Source organism: Anabrus simplex, chromosome X (genome assembly GCF_040414725.1).
Source record: "Anabrus simplex isolate iqAnaSimp1 chromosome X, ASM4041472v1, whole genome shotgun sequence".
Classification (NCBI taxonomy): Eukaryota; Metazoa; Arthropoda; class Insecta; order Orthoptera; family Tettigoniidae; genus Anabrus; species Anabrus simplex.
The window spans coordinates 28,288,408-28,309,278 of NC_090279.1; the positions used below are offsets into that span (position 1 = coordinate 28,288,408).

Here is a 20,871-nt window from a genome sequence, read left to right on the forward strand (position 1 = left end):
TTCAGTGAGAAGTGTAAAAAGTAGAACTTTCAAGATACTAAACCAAAAAATATGCAGATGATCATTATTACCCCTTAAGCGTGTAGCTGTACGAAAATTTCGACAAAATAGTCTATGTACAGGCACACAGTAGTTACGATTTTATTTACATAGATAAATAAGGAACCTGCTCCACGTACAACACCTTTTGGGCTATATCCGCTGGACTTAACCGGAAAAACGGACCGTTTATGATATCTCCCTTATTAATCCTCCTGTCGAAAAAATGCACATGAAAAAAAGTTTTAGAGATGGAATTCCATCATGTTTGGTCGATTTCCAGTCAGGTTGGTCTTGTACTGTATATATTCTGGAAGAGTAAAATCACCATTTCGGTTCCCTATAAACCGCCAGTCCATTCCGGGAACATGAAATGTTATTGACGATTAACACCTACCGTTGGACAGGTGGATGTTAATATAAAGTTTGACTCAAATATCTTCAGTAGTTTTCAAGTTGTAAAACATACGCTTTACACGCACCCGCTCTTGAGTTAAGTCCGGTGGGACTTGTACCGGAAAACGGTCCGTTAATGATATCTCCCTTATTAATCCTCGTATTGAAATGATGCACATGAGGAAAAAGGCCTAGAAATGAATTTCCATTACGGCAGCTAAATTTACATTAAGTTTGGTTGCAAAATGACGGTTTCGGTTTCGTATAATCCCCCAGTCAATTCAGGGATTCAGAAACAATACTTGCCCTAAAACCTACCAAAGGACAGATGGATTCTAAATATCAAGTTTGGTGGAAATATATCCAGTAGTTTCCAAGTTTTAGACAAACAGACAAACAAACAAACAGACAGACACCAAAACAGAATATATGCAGATGGTCATTATTACACCTGAAACGGATAACTGTACGGAAATTTCGCCAAAATTGTCAATGTACAGACATACTCTAGAAGTGTAGACCTTTATTTCGATAGTTACTGCTTTGCAACTGTACGACGTATCTACAAACGGACTTCACCATCAGACGCCCCTTTCAGTGCTCTACATGGTTGGCCCTATGACATCTTCTCGTATCTCCTTTATTTATGGGTTAGATTGAGTTAGAGTCATTGAATGGGGTGAAATCTTGTACAGTTTTTGAATGCTACTTTATATTTTTGATTCTCATGTGACAGCTAGAATCATAAAATTTGGCTATAACATTGCCAATGGTCATGTCAATGTGCGTGCCGAATGTCATGATTCTACCTTTCCTATAAGTGTGCCAAATGATAACATATACGTGTAAAAGTACAAAATCAACTTGTGTTTAATGTATTAGGGATAGAAATACGACGAAAAGTCACAGGACAAAAGTTGTAGATCTCTCCAAAATGAAACGCAATTTGCTTTGTGACTTTTGATACGACTTACTGATTAGCCACCAATTACCCCGAAACGAAGGTCTGCACCGCCGTTAAAATTGCATCCATATTTCGGAATTTTCCTGGGCCAGAAGTTATACATTTGCATAGCTTAGAATATTTCCTCAAAGGAAAGAGTGTACAGCATTCGGGATTAGCACTCGCATACATACGTGGTAATTAAGGAAGAAAGTAATACAGTTTAGTAAGTTGAAATTAATAGAAAATAGATTATAACAGAGGACATCCGGATGACGACAAATATATAAATACCAAGTGAATGTATTGGAAAATCAAATGCTCCTCAATAAATTATGCCGGAGTGAGTTATGGATGTAAGAAAGCGGTAATCGGAGAGAAATTTAGGCGCAGGGATTCTTAGGTAATCAGATAAGAAGATGAATATTTGTGTTATTACTTATGCTATTCGAGGACGGTTATAACCTCCAATGATATTCCGCCAATATCCCGCAGAATGGCCGATTGACGACTCTCTTGCTTTCTACCCAAGGAACAACCACGAATTTAAAGGAATGATGAGGAAAATGACAATACGTTACTTCCCTGCTGGCAAGCAGTCAGAGACGTTGCCATGGTAACCCATATATTCGTTATCGCTCTGTCGGTCCCTCAATGCCGAGCATGGTATCGGCAGAAAATAGTAAATTTCTCCGTCATTTGAAGAGTAAGGTAAATTATGAACACAACGAAAGTTGTTTGTGATGAAGAGACCTTTCACATACGGTCCACAGAGTTTGCAGAAAATCAATAGTATAAGAGAAAATGGAGGAAGACCGTTGTGGTTTTCCTATAGACCCCCGTCTTTTCAAAGATTTTAAAATGATATGCATATCGAAACCTTCCCCGGGGTGAGTATACTCTAAATATGAAGTTTGGTTGAGATCTATCCAGCCCTTTCGACGTGATGGTGGAACAAACAAACATTTTTATTCTTTTTATTTTGCTAGTTGCTTTACGTCGCACCGACACAGATAGGTCTTATGGCGACGATGGGACAGGGAAGGGATAGGAGTTGGAAGGAATCGGCCGTGGCCTTAATTAAGGTACAGCCCCAGCATTTGCCTGGTGTGAAAATGGGAAACCACGGAAAACCATTTTCAGAGCTGCCGACAGTGGGGTTCGAACCTACTATCTCCCGAATACTGGATATTGGCCGCACTTAAGCCAAACAAACAAACAAACAAACAAACAAACAAACAAACAAACAAACAGACAAACAGAAACGAACAACTTTATTTATAAGATTATTTTTATACCACTCCCCTCGCCCCCTGCCAAAAGGGTGCTAGGGGTGTCTTACCCTCACGCGGTTTGTCTCCTGATACTAATTGATAAGTGTACCACGTTTGGTGAAATTGCTCCAGTGGTTTAGGAGGAGATGTGTCATATACACACCCACACCCACACACCCACGCACACACATACATCAATTTTTATATATAGTAAGAAGAAGAAGATAATATTTTTATATGTAGTTTTTCGATTAATTTTATATCTCACCCCCTTCGCTCCCCACTTGGATTTGCAAAAAATCCGGAGTAATACTATTCATCTCAGAGACCCTGAAATCTATGGATTCGAAACTGTTTTTAATTATTTCTATATCTCACCCCACCCCCCCACCCTTTGCTCCCAACCTAAAAGGGGGCTGGATTTTAAAAAAATTCTAGAGTATCACTTTTCAACTCAGCGACCCCGAAAACTATGAATTCGACACTATTCTCGATTATTATTGTAACTACCACCCCCCTGACCCTCTCCCTTAAGGGCGCTAGGGATGGCTTACCCCCCACAGTGATCGTCTCCCGATTATAAGTGATTCGTGTACCAAGTTTGGTTGAAATTGCTCCAGTGGTTTAGTTGGAGATGTGTCATTTACACACACACTTCCATTTCTATATATAGTAAGATTTTTACACTCGTTCTTCACCCCCTTTCCATCCCCGCCCAAAGGAGTCCTATGAGTGCTTACACAACAGTATATTTTTTTCCCAGATATTAAGTCTTATTTGTACCTATTTTGGTTGACAGCTATGCCCAAACGTACATGCATAATCTCACTGCTCTAGAATCCTGGAGCTGACGTTGCCATGGTTACGGCAGTTCATTTCTTTATCGGATTCCTAGAGCAGGGGTAGTGTGGTGCCAATATCTCCGTAACGGTTGGTTTTAGGGCCTTAAAACATGGTTTTCGGGCCCGTAGGGCTTACCGAGTTTTGTTCTTTGCGTCAAGAGGATTAAATTGAGCTTTGTCTCGTCCTTATACGACAAATTCGATATTTTGCCTATAATAGTATAAGAGAAAATGGAGGAAAACCGTTTTTCCTATAAAACCCCCGTCTTTTCAAAGATTTTAAAATGATATGCATATCGAAACCTTCCCCGGGGTCAGTATACTCTAAATATGAAGTTTGGTTGAGATCTATCCAGCCGTTTCGACGTGATGGTGGAACAGACAAACAGACAGACAAACAGACAAACAGAAACAATTTTATTTATATAGATTTCACAAGAAGGGACTTGTATTTTTCGTTGCCAAACGTTATTCAGAGACGAAGATTTTCCTAGTGATGAACTCTAAAATTATTAATACCACTCATGTCATTTTAGGAGTGTTGGAAGTCTTGATGTACAATTATCAAGATCCCTGCTTATAAGTTGATCATCCAAGGTGTTCATGGACTCAGTGCTACTAGTGACTTTGGGAACATCAATCCTCTCAGTCTCATTGGACTGAGGTAGTACATGACTATCTACAACATCGCCTGGATCATCGGGGTTCAACCCGGGCCTCAGAGTTCGAGACATCTCTACTCGCCGTCAATCCAGACAGTCCAGCGGCCTCTGTCAGAAGTATCTGGAGTCCCTGGAATCCCTGGAGTCTTCTGGAACGTGCTTCAACCAGCTTGGCTTGGTGAACTGGAGAACCCAAGCCATACTATTGGAATACGAGGAAGACAGTCCATTTCTACTTAGAGGTGATGTGCAAACTCATGACTTATTTGAATAAAATCTTATACAATCAGAGTCAGAGTTTTTCTGTAGATAGGACCCTACCTCCTGTACCGAGCCCTAGCTACAATTAATCCAGTTTTTCACCCTGAGATCTCTATTTCGTGCCCCTTTAAAAATTTAATCTGAGAGTCGGGCTCTTTTACTGGTACAGTATGTATGTATGTATGTATGTATGTATGTACACGCATCACGAGAAGTCCGTGGATGAGTCACTACAATCTAGGCTATAAATAATTTTATTCACGCTGAGTGAAAGTAATGATAGTTTAGGGGTTGGCCCAAAACTTAATTCTCAAATATTTATATTATTATTGGTCCTATCGATAAATGCTACATAACTAAAGTTTCATAGAATTAAATTTCCGATCATTTCTGTCATACATTTTTACCGTACCAGCTGTGATAACAGAAATATTCATGAATTTGTATTTTTTTACTGAATCCATATCAACGCCGAGCCACGAGAAATTGGGATAGCAGAATTTTATGAAAATCGGTATTTAGAGTTGGGAATAAAAAAACTAGAGGCTAAGCTGGATGAAAATGTATTCTACGGGGAGGTGCCTAAAATTTAATTTTTAAATACCTGTGTTATTGGTGCTGTCGAAAAGTACTACGTAACAAATATTATAGAGAGTACAATTTCCGATCTTTTATGTTTCATTCAGTTTTACCGTACCGACCGAGATAACAGTGGTATTTCAGAGTCGGAAGAAAACTAAATGTGAAAGCCCCTTATGCTGCCACTCATATCCGATAGATGGGATTACTACTGTGAACCGAGTATAACAGACTGACTGAATATCGGCTGGAAATAGCTGGGTAGTTTGAAATCTTTCTCGTTTAGCATGCTATTCCTTTGGTTCATCCATTTTCTGATACTGCTGATACGTAACACACTGGTTCAACATAGTATTCCACCTGTTCGATTTCTACTATGACGCGCTGTTTTGATTGAGCAGTTGCACACTTAGGCCTAAGGCAGAGGCTTATTTATTATACTCCGTACGGCTCTACTTCTAAATTGACGTTTTAGCAGATTTTGGCTCTGTCTGGTGGTTATGCGCTGAAGCATAGACATCCAACCAATCCCAAGCTACCATTCATATCGATTAATATCGGCAGAGCACGATCTCGAAACTTAGTTGCCAACTCTAATATTTACATTCACCACATGGTTAACCTATCTCGCTCAGCGTGTTTGGTATTCGGTACGGTTCGCGATCTTTTACATTTTCCTTCAATATTTAGTGTGTTTTTCATATTGTTGGAGGGTTCCAGTGACTCTGAGATCAGTAGAGTGTTCCCTTTGTAGGCCATAACCTCCTTTCTGTGCCAGCCATTAGGCGTTAATGATGTGTTATTTCCTCATTCTCTTTTATTGTTAATAATATATTCTCTTATAGTGCCAGATATTGTTAGAAAGTGTAGTTCTTGTGAATTTGTTTTCAATCCATATTCATTCGTTTTTCTGAGTACTGTATTGCAATTTAAAAGGGCTGTTTACCGCGGTCATATTGCATCAGCTGTTCTCGCAGGCGTAGCGCGCTGGCAACAGAGAGAAGGCGATGCTCATCTGTTTTGCGAAACTTCAATTTAGAAGTAAGGCCGTGCGGAGTATAGTAGTAGTAGTAGTAGTAGCAGTAGTAGTAGTATGACCTGGGCTAGAATGATAATTAGGCCTATTCCAAATTATAACACCACAATTCACTAAATAACTCAAACTTCAACGCTGAAAAGAGCCGTTTCTTAAGAAAAGCTTCTCCCTCTTCACTTTTATTAGATTCTACATTCATTTTATTCCAACTTAGCAGTGAAAAGGGTTCGTCCTCTGGCTTGGAGGAGAAATTTTCATCCAAGTCAGTTAGATTTTTCTGCGGCCAGTGTAGTCTAACTCCTTCTCTAATACTGGCTTTTCTTCTGCCTGCTTGATGATTATTTTTGTGCTTTGGTTCAGATACAGTTGATTAAACACCCTTATATCCTTTCAGTCCAGTCCTATTTTGCTCATAGTTCTAGACAGTAGTTCCCAGTTCACATTGTCAAAGGCATTTTCTAAGTCAATGAAGGTAAGACAAGTTGTTCTATTCATTTCAATCCTTCTCTCCACTAACATGCGTAAGGCCAGAATTGATTCTCTTGCTCCTCTGCCTTCTCTAAATCCAAATTGGTCTTCTCCAACATACTTACCTCCTGTTTATTCTTCTCTTGACCATATGAATGTGTATCTTGGAGCCATGTGTTAATACTGAAGGTGTCCTATAGTCGGTGCGGTCACCTGCCCTTCCTATTTTCTGTATATTAATGGCTCTGCATTGTGTGAAATCTTCTGCCACGATTCATCTTTCGTAGCATTCAGTTATTACTCTGAATAATTGGTCTTTATGTTGATACCTAAATGTTTCCGTAATTCTCCAGGGATATCATCAACACCGATTGTTTTCCTACATTCAAACCCCGAATGGCATGTTAAAATTCATGTCTCATGATTGGAGGACATTGCATTTCTCTTACACACTCATTGATGTCTTCAATTTGATTATTTTCATTCTTGAAGTCCTAATCACCGTACAGTTCTTCCATGTATTGTTTCCAGCGAGCACATATCTTATCGTTGTCTACCAGTAATATTCCTTCTTTATTTTTTACTACTGGAGATTTAGTTCCAATTTTGTAGTGAAGGGCACTGATTTTCTTATAAATTTGATCCTGTTTTCCCTTTTCCACACTTTCTTCTATCTCTTCAGCAAAGCTTTTGGTCCATTTCTCTTTTCCTCTTCCGTATTTTGTTCTAATCTGACTTTAAGCCCTTAACTGAAATCGTCTTTTGTCAGGCGACTTCCACGTGTACCTCTTCTAAGAGGAACTTCAAATAACGTGTTTGTAATAACCATATCATTTTTACTGCAGGAATCTACCGAAGTTTCACCTCTTGCATTTCTTTCCCCCAGACCAAAATTTCCTACTGTCTTGTTGCGTGTACGGAATCCCACTATTGCATTAAAATTGCCCATTATAGCGACATTATCTTTTTCTTTAGTTTGTTTTAATAGTACTTCTGTAACCTCATACATAGTCTCCACCTCTTCCAAATTATGAGCCGATGGTGGGAAATATGTCTGAATTATTACCAAGTCCTCAGGTGCACTATTAATTTTCGCCATCTTTAATCGGTACCTGCCATGGTAGGTACTAAAAATATTATTTGACCATTTTCTTCTTATTATAAGTGCCACTCCATGCTTTCCTCTTTTCTCTGCGCAACTTAAATTACTGTAATCTCATCACTGTAGAAGTCTCCATTTCCTATCCATCTTGCTTCACGTATATCTAATATATCTACCTCATACTTCCTCATCTGGCCTCTCAATTCAACCAGTTTTCAAGCTTTCAATAGCGTTCGTACTTTCCATGTTCCCATCTTCATGGCGGTTTTAGTGCGATTTCGCTTGCTAATGACCTGAGAAGCGCTCTTACCTCTCCTGCTAGATCTTTTTTTTTTGCTAGGGGCTTTACGTCGCACCGCCTGCTAGATCTAGGGTTCCGAAATCCATGATCAGTAGTCAACGTTTCCTCATTAATGTCAGCTCCCATTGTTTGCATTCTACTTGGGATATCCTTAGGATCCTTAATGGAGTGGTTTCCCGTTGCCTTCTCCATTCCATGCCGTTGACCAATATGTATAGGTCATCCGCCTTTAGGGGCAATTTCTCCCTCCAAGGACAAGAGAGTGCCGTAACCTCAATTCGTTCATCCACCCGCGGAGGAGGCTGTTGACATTCAGGCGGGTCACTTATATCGACGGCCACTCGGTCCCCTTTTAGTCGCCTTTTACGACAGACAGAGGTTACCGTGGGTGAATTCTAACCCGCAGCCCACACCTTGAGTCAGTAGTGCAAGTAAGATCCTGAACTTCCACATCAGAGATGCCAGCACATAATCCGTGAATCCTCGAATGACGTATCTCACAGAAAAAGTAATGCATTGGATCTAGCGTCACCTGATTTCCTACATAGACGGCAGACAATTGTTCGTTATCTTCTGTCTGACACACACAATAACAAAGAACAAGTAACTTAAACGTTGAAAATCAAACTGGAAATATACGATGCTTGAATACTAACAAAACATGGCTACCGTTCCTTAGTTGGTGTACAGGACACATAGGTGGTGTTAACTAACACAGTATACCTTTCAAGGCGAAATTTTACAATCAACGACAAACAAGAAACTATAACAAGGTGGCTGTCGTCTTCTTCACAGCTAAACTTAAGAATTTATGGGAAACATTGTCATAAAACCTGAGCAACGGAGGACAACACAATCACATATATAAAACACACTAACAAACTTCGCAAACAGTCGGCGAACCCAAAAGAAGCACAATCAATACGGAGATTGCTTAACTGAAATCAATGGCCAAATCCACAGCCTCCTTAGAGTAGAGTCTGTGAGTATTAATTCTGCTAACTACTAAGTCCTAGCGCATCCGGTGACCATGTCGCGAACAAGCAGACTGCTTGTCTTGGGGCAAGCCGATTAGGAAGAAGGCAGATATAATTTAAATCGCTTGCCCAAGTCCCAGCGACAACACTACACATGTATGTAATTACTTCTGCTATGGGATACCTCACTGCTATTTATTGTCTCTTCCTAAAGCCGTTAGTGGTTAGCACATGTAAATGAGGTATTGTTTGATCACTGCCTTCGTAATAAACAGGCCGTACTTGAGAAAGCGCGCCAAACCCATCAGCTGATCAATTTAATGAGCTAAGTGAATGCTACAAGTTGCGATTGAAATTCATTCCATGGATAATTGTGACTGTTGAAAGGCATAACTTAACATTAATTTAAGTATATTGAATGTTCCTTCTTCAAACTTATCACATCAGAATTGACGTAGATAATGAGACAGTAGAGAAGCAAAGACAGTTCACCTCCCAGAAATGTGTCAGCACCCGAGGTCTAGTAGTGTACCAATGCAGGTTCCAATGCAAGGTCAGCATCTTTATAGGCTCTTAGAAGTTGCAAATATTTTACGAGTTGGTTGGGGTCCTTACATGGGCTAACGTAGGATTGTTGTTAACTTTGAGCCTATATGCACACATTTGATGGGTAGGGACTTGTTTTAATGTAATACGTGCTTCAGCAGCAGCGTTTCCATGTACAAACTTAACATCTTTCGATAACAATGAAGCGTTGAAATTTTCTTCTACTTTATTTTGCATATCTTTCTGGGTAGCCTTCTGTCATTTCTTTATGGATACAGTACTTTTGCATCCATCTCTTGGCACAGGCCAGAGTAAAATGTAGCTTCCTACGAAGTCCCAGGCAACATCCATGGCTGTGACAATATGGAAGCTGCTAGGGTGCATCTGAGTGTTATGAAAGGTGCTGCTCACAGGGCCAGTCGTGCTGCAATAGTAGTACTTTCTGACCCAGTGAGGAAAGCAATAGCAAACCACCTCACTCCTCATCTTGCCTAGTACGCCTCATTTTGGTGCTGCCATTGGCTTTTGGGGTTTCTTTATAAATGCATAACCTTTGGTAGTGCTATTTGAGGATCCAACCAGCCTCTGGGCTGGTGACCTAACAGACAGACATCTTTTTGGGATGTTTGCACGGCGACAGAACGTGTAATACACTTAGAAAATGAAATAAAACCATACGGTCTGATGGTAATGAAACACTGAGTTCTTCTTCTCCTTTTCCATTATTATCAGCATCATTATCCTTATTATCATAATCATGAACTTGCCTCTCTTTATCTCGAAATGTGTGCTTAGTAATAGAACTTGTAGCGCTTGTAGTACTCATAGATCGGACATGCTAAGATAACAGCTGACATCTTAACGACGAAGGCGTACGAAATATAAAATCTACCTGCTTTCTGACAAGTTCTAACCACATCCGCGCAGATTATGAACTACGGGTGCAGGCGCAGCATACCACGTGACCGTGACGTCGCGACCACGTGCTCCTGTGTGTAAACAAACTCACGTGTTGGCCGCGTGCTTTTGTAACAACTGCCAGGGTAAGAGCCGTCACCTTAACGGACCCAAACCTCACTCTTAAGGACAATATAGCATCGCAAACCTCACTGCTGCCCTCCTTATAGCGCTAAACCTAATTGCTGCCACCTTATGCACGTCGTGGAGCGGAATATAAAATCCACGTGCTTTTTGACACCTGTCAAGATAACAGCTGCCATATTTAACCACATGGGCACCGAACTTTAAACAACAGAACATCGCTAATCCCACTGCTGCCATCTTGACGGGGCTAAACCTCACTGTTACTACCTTGCTTATACGCTTTTCTGTTAGGTTACTGGTAATCGTTAAGCTGTTCGCATCATCGAAGTATAGAGTAAAAAGTGTCTAGTAGATTTAACTTGTATCTTTCAATGAAGAATCTGTTAGCAAAAAATTAAAGTCCTTCGTTGAAAAACCTATTTCTAGCTATATTTGCAAAGTGTGTGGAAAAATATTTCCCGAGATTAACACAAGAAACGTCAGGAGATATCACGTAGGACAATTTTCCAATGTAAATATTGTAGAAGAGAGTTCAAGAACGCATAGAACGTTCAACGTCACGAAGCCGCGTGTAATGTAGATTCAGCGAGAAGAAAATATAAAGAGTTCAACCGTAGTCAAGAAAACTTTGATTAATTTTTAAAAAGTACACCTCTGCGTGAGATTTTTAATTCTCCGTTGCTGTCTTGGCATGCTTCAAGTTCTGTTACTAAGCACACATTTCGAGATAAAGAGAGGCAATGTCATAGTTATGAAAATAAGGGTAATAACAGTGATAATAAAAGAAAAGGAGAAGAAAAAAGAGAAGATCTCAATATTTCATTGCCATTAGAGCTTTATGATTTTACTTCATTTTCTAAGTCTACTTCAGGTTCTGTCGCAGTGCAGGAGATGCAACATAGAGTGGAAGAAAATTTCAACGTTTCATGCTATGGAAACAAGTTAATTTTGTACCTGGAAGCGCTACGGATGAAGCACGTATTACATTAAAGCAAGTCCCTACACATCAAATGTCTGCATATAGGCTCAAAATTAACAACAATCCTATCTTACCCCACGTTGACGTAAGATACTGTAAGGACCCCAACGTAGTTGTAAAACGTTTGCAACTTTTAAGAGCCAGTCAAGATGCTGGTTACTCAGAGTATAAAAATATTTTTGAAATACAACAAGAATTACGTTGTGCAGGTATTATTGACTAATAGCTCTTCAAAGTGAAGAACTTTCCTGCAAGCTCTCTCCCGACAGCACAACAGCCTAAACACCTTCCTACATTCCCATCCCTCACCTTCACTCTCATCTACGTCATCCTTCTGTAGCATATAGTAGAACGATTACCTATATTGGTACAGACTCTTTTCCATCATTCTCCCCTCCTCAGGGTGTTAACTCCGCTCTAGCTGTAAAGCTGGACTCAAGCCCTAATAAAGAGAGGAGAGGCTCCCTAAATACTATAAAAATGTAAGCAATTTTGCCCTTTAGAACTTTTGCCGGTTTGCCCTTTATCCCATTAGCCCTTTAGGCCATTAGCCCTTTAGCCCCTTAGCCGTTTAGAAATTGAGACCTTTATGCCTACGAGGAGAAGGTGTTCTTTTACATTTTTGCACTTCTAATAAGATATCATTAGCGCTTTAGCCCATTAGCCCTTTAGACCATTAGCCATTTAGGCCTTTATCTCTAGGAAAGGGGAGGAGGAGGAGGAGGAAGAGTCATTTTACCGTCCTTCTATTCAGATGTGGCCCCTGAGTTCCATTCCCTATCATGTGTGTAGCACGATTTATTCGGCTTTATCGCTCCTGCATTAGCTACAAGCTTTTATAAGCAATGCCAACAGATTCAATTAGTATATTCCCAAACATAATTTCAAGTTACATTGTTTATTCGATAATTTGATCGACTGCTAGGTGTTTAAATGTAACCAATATATTTCCTATGGCACTAGGCGTTCTTATAGCAGCCCATGTGTGCCATCTTGTGCAATGGTCCATAGCCGTAATCTTTCTCCATAATAGCCCCTGTATAGCCCCATCTTGTGCATTCACCCATGGCAATCATCTTTCGACCTAAGAGCCGGTGTATACCCGCCATCGTTTGCAATCGCCGCTAGGCCGTCTCATAAGACCTTCTGTACATCCGCTATCTTGAGCAGTAGGCCTCTCAGCTAGCTTTCTCTAAAAGAGCTTCTGTATAGCCGCCATCTTGCGCAAGAGCGCTTAAGCCATCTATGTGTAGGCACCATCTTGCGCAAGCGCCCCTAAGCCGTCTGATAAGAGGCTATGTATAGCCGCCATCTTTCGCACGTAACCCTAGGCCGTCTCATAAGAACATGTGCCACCTTGCGCAAGCGCCCCTAGGCCGTCTCATTAGATGATGTGTATGGGCGCCATCTTGTTCAGTTGGCGTCGGGAAGGGCTCTTGACGTGAAACTAAGGGTAGTCACTTCCAGTTGGTGGATGTAAGTTTAGGCTCTCTCTCTTGGGTGTCGGGAAGGGCAGCTAGGCGTTAAAGTATGGTTAGGCCCCTCAACATAGCGACTGTAAGGTTAGATTCGCTCTCTTATGCAAAATGCGCAAATCGACATTGCTTATCTACTATACTGGGGTTCAATGACCTTGCATTGGAACCTGCATTGCTACACTACTAGACCTCGGGTGCTGACTCATTTCCGAGTGTTGAACTGTCCTTGCTCCTCTACTTGAGACCGCATAGTTTAGGTTAGGTATGGTATCTTCTCGTGCTTAGTAATATCAACTCAAGGGACGTAACACTTCCCGTGGAATTTCTTATTTAATTGTTATCTTACATCACTTTTAGGCGTAAGTATAATGTGTTGCAAATTTTAAAAAAGTGTATGGAGTTTCGCAGTTGCCACACAACTATACAAGTAAGTACACACTAATATGAGGGTCGCAAGGCCAGCGCTCAACCGCCTGAGTCACTCAGCCCGGCAACATTTTATGCATATTTTTAACATCTTTAAATCATTGCTGGTAGATAATGTTTAGATGTTTGAAGCAATGTAACTTAATAGTTAACACTTAAGTAATAATTAAGAAGTTATTCCTCGGCAATTTCCGTGAATGTGGGAAGTAACTAACAGATCTTACAAGTCGGCGTATTAATATTTGGGAAAACATGGCTATTCCTAATCAAAAACTGATACAAATTTATGTAGAAGAAAGAGACTGAAGGGTAGTGCCACAAGTGTCAAGGAAAAAACGAAACAAGAAAGCTACTGTACGTATGACCATTATTATTGGTAGTAGTAGGACAACGCGGATTCAAAAACAATGGGTGCTGCGTCAGCAATGTCCCACGAGGTCATTTACCCCTGGCAAGGTCATTGGACCCATGATGTCACGGTCATGTGACCATGACGTCACGGCCACGTGCTCGTGCATCTTGACAGACACTAACTTCACTTTTGTTTTCTTACGCAGATTTTTGAATAAGTGCTCATGGCTAAACTCACTACTGACATCTTAACTGGTCCTAACCTCGTGCACTTGTTATAGCGGGGACTTTGAATAAGTCGGCGATTCCAACCTCACTGCTGTCATCGTAACAGGTCATAACCACGTGCACTGGTTTGGCGCGGAGTTTGAATAAGTGTGCATGGCTAACCTCACTGTTGTCAGCTTGACAAGTCCTAACCACGTGCTCGTGTTGGGCGCGGAATATTGAACGACCCTAACCTCACAGCTGCTATCATGACGGGACTTAGCCACGTGCTGGCGCAGAATTTTAGGAAGAGAGAACGACTGGGGGCGTAACTACACAGAAACTAGTTTTACAGCCAAGTAACTCTTCTCGACACCACCTTAGAAGGGCCTAACCTCAGAGGATCCTAGTTTTAAAGCTAACTGCCCTTCTTAACATACGCCTTTCCCGACACCTTTTTAGAGAGACCTAAATTCAAAGGACCCAAGTTTTAAGGCTAGCTGCCCTTCTTGACATGCCCTTTCCTGACATCACCTTACAGAGATCTAACATCACAGGTTGGAGAGATGCCCCTTCCCAAATCCATATTTGAGATCCCCTTCCCGATGTGACCCCTGGAGGGGTCTATCCTTACATATCTTGTGATATGCGCCCCCTTCCAGTCGCCATCTTGTGCAAGTCTTAACGTCTCCATCCGACGCGTGACCTCCCCCGTTACAGAGGACCGGCAATGCATTGTGCTGTGCCCTCTACCAAGAGCAACATGTACAGTCTGTTGCTACCTTATATTACTCATACATTCCAGATATAAATGAATGTTTGTAGCGATTTGAATAGTCAGCATACATTCGCCCGTGTTCTGAACAGGGAAACTTGGCTTGGTTTTAAATATATGTTAGGAGCGCGATAACTTGTTGGTAAAAAAGATAGCAATTGACACGCATTCAGACGGTGATTGCACGGAATAAAACTGAACGGGAATCTACCTCTCTTTCCTTATTTCTCGAATATAACATCAACTTTATGTCGCAAACATAACAGTCACCGTAAGAGAAAAAATGTAGTCTTGAATTCGTTCCCTGTTCTCTCTGTTCAGTTATAGAATAAAATATCTCGAGTACATGCACCACATGGATTCGAACCCTGATCTCTCTGACTAATGGTAGAATAAAAAATAATCAAATAATCAAACTACCTCACTCCTCATTTCGTGTCCTCCCTGAACCATTTGTGCGTTTATTGTCTCCATATTTGTATTAATGTATAATAATTCTTTGTTGGGTAAACTGAAGAGAAAAACTCTCAAGCTTCGAACGTGTAAATCACACTTCAAACATACTTAGATAAAATTACATAGACCTGACTTACGAATTGTGATGCGATTACAGTTGGTAATGATCTTGCCTGTTATATTAAATCAACATTTGTGAATATTTCATAATTAAGAAGTAGAGACATAATATTACGTCCTTGCATTGCCTCTTTGCGTGACGTCATAAGAGCAACAGAACAACCTGTACATCACGAAGGCAGCGGTTCGATACCAAGTACCTATCAGATTAATTCCACAAACTGTATTACTGTACTTTAAAAGTTGTGTTAAATTCAAATGGCGCATGCAAACATTTTGAATATAAAGAAATAAAACACGTGTATTTATAACATAAACATAAAATATTATCCGTCCAACACAGAAGAACAACTCTGCAATTGAGAACACACGGTACCGTTATCATCCAATGTCCACTGGCGTTCTTGCGGCCATGCACAGACACGTCCAACTTAGAGCCCACGGACGATGCACAGTGATCTGCGCTCGCCAGTGAAACTGCTAGCATCAGGAGCAAGAGAACCTGGAAAAGGTACAGAGTTCAACAGTTAACTATGACTGAAGTGACATTCTAAAGGAGGTTGTGACAGAAAAGTTGGTAGTTCAATGCAGAACACTGATTTCGGTTCCATCTATCCAACGTCAGTCAAACAAACACATTACCTTAGTTGTCAGCCCACTTTGACAACTTTGATGGTCAGTTAACAAAACAGCGCGCAGTATTTACCTATGTAATGTAATCGTCTGTTTCCCCGTGCAGTTTTATGTATTCTGGAAAGATTTATGAACTTGATCCAAACTACTTTTTAATTATAATCATGAGAGCTTAATGAACTTTGTTAAAGGAATATACGTATGTTAAATTATCTGACAATTCCACGTCCCTTGTTACATTTTCTCCCTGTCGTGGCCTACATTTATATACTGGAGTAAGACTACAGCCCCACCTAGTCCAAGTAACTATTGTGCGGGAACTCGTCCTGTGGTAGTTTCTCACTGAACACTGATTGCAGTTACTTGCACGGGGCAGAGAGCGTGAGGTGCACAGGTAATATTTACCAATACAATATATTCGGAATTGTTTTTTCTTTCCTTTCTAACTCTTTGAACGTGAACCAAGAAATGGAATTTCAACGCTCGAGAAATGTACAATTAAGATCTCGAAAGCTCTGATATCTAACAACATATCTGGGGAGAGGACTCACGTCTGTCACAGTCTGATGACCCGTGCTAGTCTTTACAAATGGAAAACTCATACTTCACGAAGAGAAGCCGAAGCTTCCAGAGCACATGACATTGGTCGGGGCTCGAACTCTGATACCCAATTCGTAAATGGTTTTGCAAAAGGTAAACCGTATCGGAAGGAACCGTGGTTTCTAGTTTTACACCAGACTGGGCTCGAACCCTCGATTGTAGTTCACAATGAGTTTAGAATACGCCTGTTTTCGGGGCAGTATAATACATTATTTACGACTGCCTGACATCACAGACCCTTAACGCAGAACGGGTATTTTACCCACGAGTTTAGTATTACCTGGTTACCCTCTCTATATTAAGGAAACCAAACACCAGAGAAAGCCCTACATACATTTCACAGAAATGCGGACACCCTAACTGTCGCGTGCTTACTAAAAACATCGAAATCTCTCCCGAGATTCACATAGTTAAAGTTCGGCCATTCGTTGTTAATTAGCTCATGTTCAGGGTACTGAGTCGCTTCCTCTCCCTTAATCCGCCATCAGATGATACACACGAAAGTCAATCAGTACAAGAAACCTTGGCTCAAAAATTCACTCTTTAAATAGAGAAACAGCTGCTCTTTCTGGAAGGACTTATTTTTATACATTTCGATTCGACAATCTATTTGATGTTATATAAATTGATAGGCTGATTAAATTGTTGAACTACTGAATGATTGAAAGAAAACTGACTGGCGATAGCTCACCCAAGCTCCAAATACCAATTTTCTATCAGGTTGATAATGTCCTTTCAACAACAGGGAACAATAGGGACATTTGTCCCAGAAAGACAAACTACTAGAATATCTGACATTTCAAGGTATTTCACACAGGTGACAGCATATACAACTTTACGAGGCCACGATACAGTGAACATAAAATACCTACGACTTTTCTCTAGTATTCTACCATACATATTCTCTAAATGTGACGAAGTTGGACATAACTACCTATTTATCTCTGAGCACCTCCCCAGTTACTTGGCTGTTTGCATGAAGGAGCTATACCAAATTAATTCAGAGTCTATAGTATCCCCGGCATGAAATGTGATAAGCGGAAGCTGAGGAAAGTATTCTTTATGGTTATATTGGACACATCTTCAAAATGTCAAACTGTTCTGATAGAAGAACATTTTTGTTTAGGAAAATTCATTTCCGTGAGGATCAACTAGCAGGGCCCAAGCAAGATAGAGCAGATATTTTATATTCAGGAGGCCAAATGGACTGCATCGCTATTTACCATTGCAGGGCGTATCAAGAGGGCGGTACAGGTAAGAGAGGACTATAGGACTAGAATAGGAGGTCAAGAAAGCAAGACCATTGCAATGGAACAGGTGAAGCATTGTCTCGTCATATTATGATTAAGAGCGAATTCTGCAAGGCAGTGTTACTGGACGGCGGTGTTTCCTTGTATATTAATTACTCTGTCGACGCTGTGAAAGTAGTACATGTGGTTCACTGCAAGTACCTACGTGAGCTTTACAGATCTCTTCATATGGTTATGGGTGTATTTAGGGGTCGCAGTAAGGATGTAAACCAGAGCCGTATAAGTTATTGGTAAGACCCTTTCAGCGTGTGAGAGACTCACCAGGAATTTTTTTTCTTGCTATTTGCTTTACGTCGCACCGACACATATATGTCTTATGGCGACGATGGGAGATGAAGGGCCTGGGAATGGGAAGGAAGCGGCCGTGGCCTTAATTAACGTACAGCCCCAGCATTTTCCTGGAGTGAAAATGGGAAACCACGGAAAACCATCTTCAGGGCTGCCGACAGTGGGGTTCGAACCCACTATCTCCCGATTACTGGATACAGGCCGCACTTAAGCGACAGCAGCTATCGAGCTCGGTCTCACCAAGATTACTTGACTCAAGAACGGCATGAAAAGATCCACAGGAGAGCAGCGTGATTTGCTCTAGGTGGCTTCTGACAAGGAATACTGTAATGAAAATATTGGAAACTTCGGTCTGGGAAGACTTGGGAGTAAGGAGACAAACAGCTGAGCTGTAATGCGTCACCTCACGGACACTCATATTATACACACATTACTCTATACATGGACATTATCAGGGATATACTTTCAAGTTTTATGCCCGCATGACCTAAGCACCATCACAGTCCTGGTTCTGTGGCCTCTTAGTACACTTTACACGCATATTCTTTGAGGAAAGAATGCTGTAGAAATAGACTGCCGAAGTGCAGTATATCTTGGTGTGAGGAAAGCCATCGTCAGAAGATTAGGAGCGTTTGAAATGCGGGTCAACTGTATTAACCAGGATGAATAGAAATGTGCAGCTCTCCTACTCCGGTCATATCATTAGGCTCCCGCCTCCAAATGTTTATACAAGGGAAGATCGAGAAAAGAGGGGATCTGCGAGACCCCGCACGTGTTGGCTAAGGGGAACCTTCGACTGTAGTTCAGCCAACAGCAAAACTAAGTTCCAAAGTCCAATGACGGGTACGGCACTAGGACTCTATCCAGTGTGATTTAAATATTTCGGCAGGCAGAGCGGCCAAAGAGACGGGAGGATAAAAGTGGAACTACTTGCATAGAATAATATACTATTAATAACGGATTGTTCCTCTATAGCTCGCGTGGAGAGACCGCACTTAACTGTATAGCTTGGTGCCTACTGTCCGCACTTAACTGTATAGCTTGGTGCCTACTGACCGCACTTAACTGAATAGCTTGGTGCCTGCTGCAAATGAGCTCCTGAAAGCCCCATTACAGCTCGTGTGGAGAGACCGCACTTAACTGTATAGGTTGGTGCCTGCTGCAAATGAGCTCCTGAAAGCCTGTCTATAGCTCGTGTGGAGAGACCGCACTTAACTGTATAGCTTGGTGCCTGCTGCAAATGAGCTCCTGAAAGTCTCTCTTTTCTCTCCCTCGACTTGTCTCTACCACTGACAGCACACCTTTGTTACATCACGTTCCCTTGTTTGAACATTCATCGATCACAAATATTCCACTCAAATTCTGTGAAAATTCCACTACTATATTGAGATATTTCTTCCTTAAGTGGTGAAATGGTTTGTACAATAGGTACCGGGTTCGATTAGCTGCCGTGTCGGGATTTTAACGTTAATTGGTTAATCGGGGGCCGTGTGTTTGTGATGTCTTCTTAAGTAGGAGCCGCATCCACAGAGACATGCAGGTCGCCTATAAGACCTACCCCAGGCCTGCTCGGAGGACATTCGCCATTATTATTATTATTATTATTATTATTATTATTATTATTATTATTATTATTATTTGTCCAACCCCTGTACCGTTTCCTCTACGGGGTCGTGTATGAGGTGAGATGAATCTGTCGAGGCGGTTTTGTTATGACCGAATGCCCTTTATTATAAGAAAAGTTAATGAGATGAAATATGATAGTAGGAGAGGAGAGGGTGAGAACCAGTGCCGGCACATAGCCTACGCTTCTTCTTGTCGAATAGCAGCAAGGGGACTGCTCATGGCTTAACGTCTCCATCCGACGGTCGAATCACCAGCAGCAGCGTCATATGCTCTCACTCCGTATGAGCACTGCAGAGACGTTTAGAATTTAATCAAGGCTTATCTAGCGATTAGAAATAGGATACCAGCAATTCCCCTACCCTGCCGGCCAACATTCTGATGGTGAACGTTCTTTCGACCAACGGGACTCGAACCGGGTAACCACGTTGTCAGGGCCATTTAGACTTCAACGCCTTAACGATCATGGCCACGATGCGTCCTCTTATTATTATTATTATTATTATTATTATTATTATTATTATTATTATTATTATTATTATTATTATTATTATTATTATTATTATTATTATTATAAAATGTCCACTCCAAGCCTGACATCAACTCACCCTTGACCCCTTGTTATCAGCTACAGAGAAATAAACAAACACTCACCAAGAGAAGCGACATCCTTACGAGTTCTGATAGTGGTATCTTTAGCTCTGGCTTGCTATTTATTTCATTGACTTGAGTGTTAAGAAAGTCCCGCATGCTGAATCCAGCCAGCTCGCTTGCCGACTGGATGACCTCTCCAACCTTCGACGTCATATTCCGATAACCGAGCGGTGATTTATCACGCAAAAAAACTATCTGTGCGAGCCTGTAACAAAAAACTATGCATAAAGACCAGATTTTAACAAATCTCTTGCATTTTGTGACCAGAAATGTTACATTTATTAAATAATGAGGTAACAGTTAGTTTAACTTTATGTTTGGTTCGATAACTGTCTGGGCCTCCAGTGAACTGAAAAGGAGATAGAAAATTATACAATATCGACATTCTTTCCCAAATTAACAGTTTTGTGGCTTTGTTAATGAGTTTTAGAGTGCGGCTCACAACAATATTTGTACCCTAAACCAGCAGCGTCTTTGTTCAGGTACGAGGGCGACCAAGTC

General features: G+C 41.0%; 1 protein-coding gene across 1 annotated transcript in view; it reads right to left on the reverse strand.

Moving 5' to 3' along the window:
• LOC136886223 (hemolymph lipopolysaccharide-binding protein-like) overlaps positions 1 to 20,422 on the reverse strand; it is a 49,068-nt gene extending 28,646 nt beyond the window's left edge. The window contains exons 1-2 of the mRNA XM_068230526.1: positions 20,371 to 20,422; positions 15,639 to 15,764 (exon numbers count right to left, since the gene is read on the reverse strand). Coding sequence (XP_068086627.1) covers positions 15,639 to 15,764; positions 20,371 to 20,385 — 141 coding nt within the window. The 5' untranslated portion in view covers positions 20,386 to 20,422. The remainder of the gene's footprint in view (positions 1 to 15,638; positions 15,765 to 20,370) is intronic.
• Between the last annotated feature and the right edge of the window lie 449 nt (positions 20,423 to 20,871).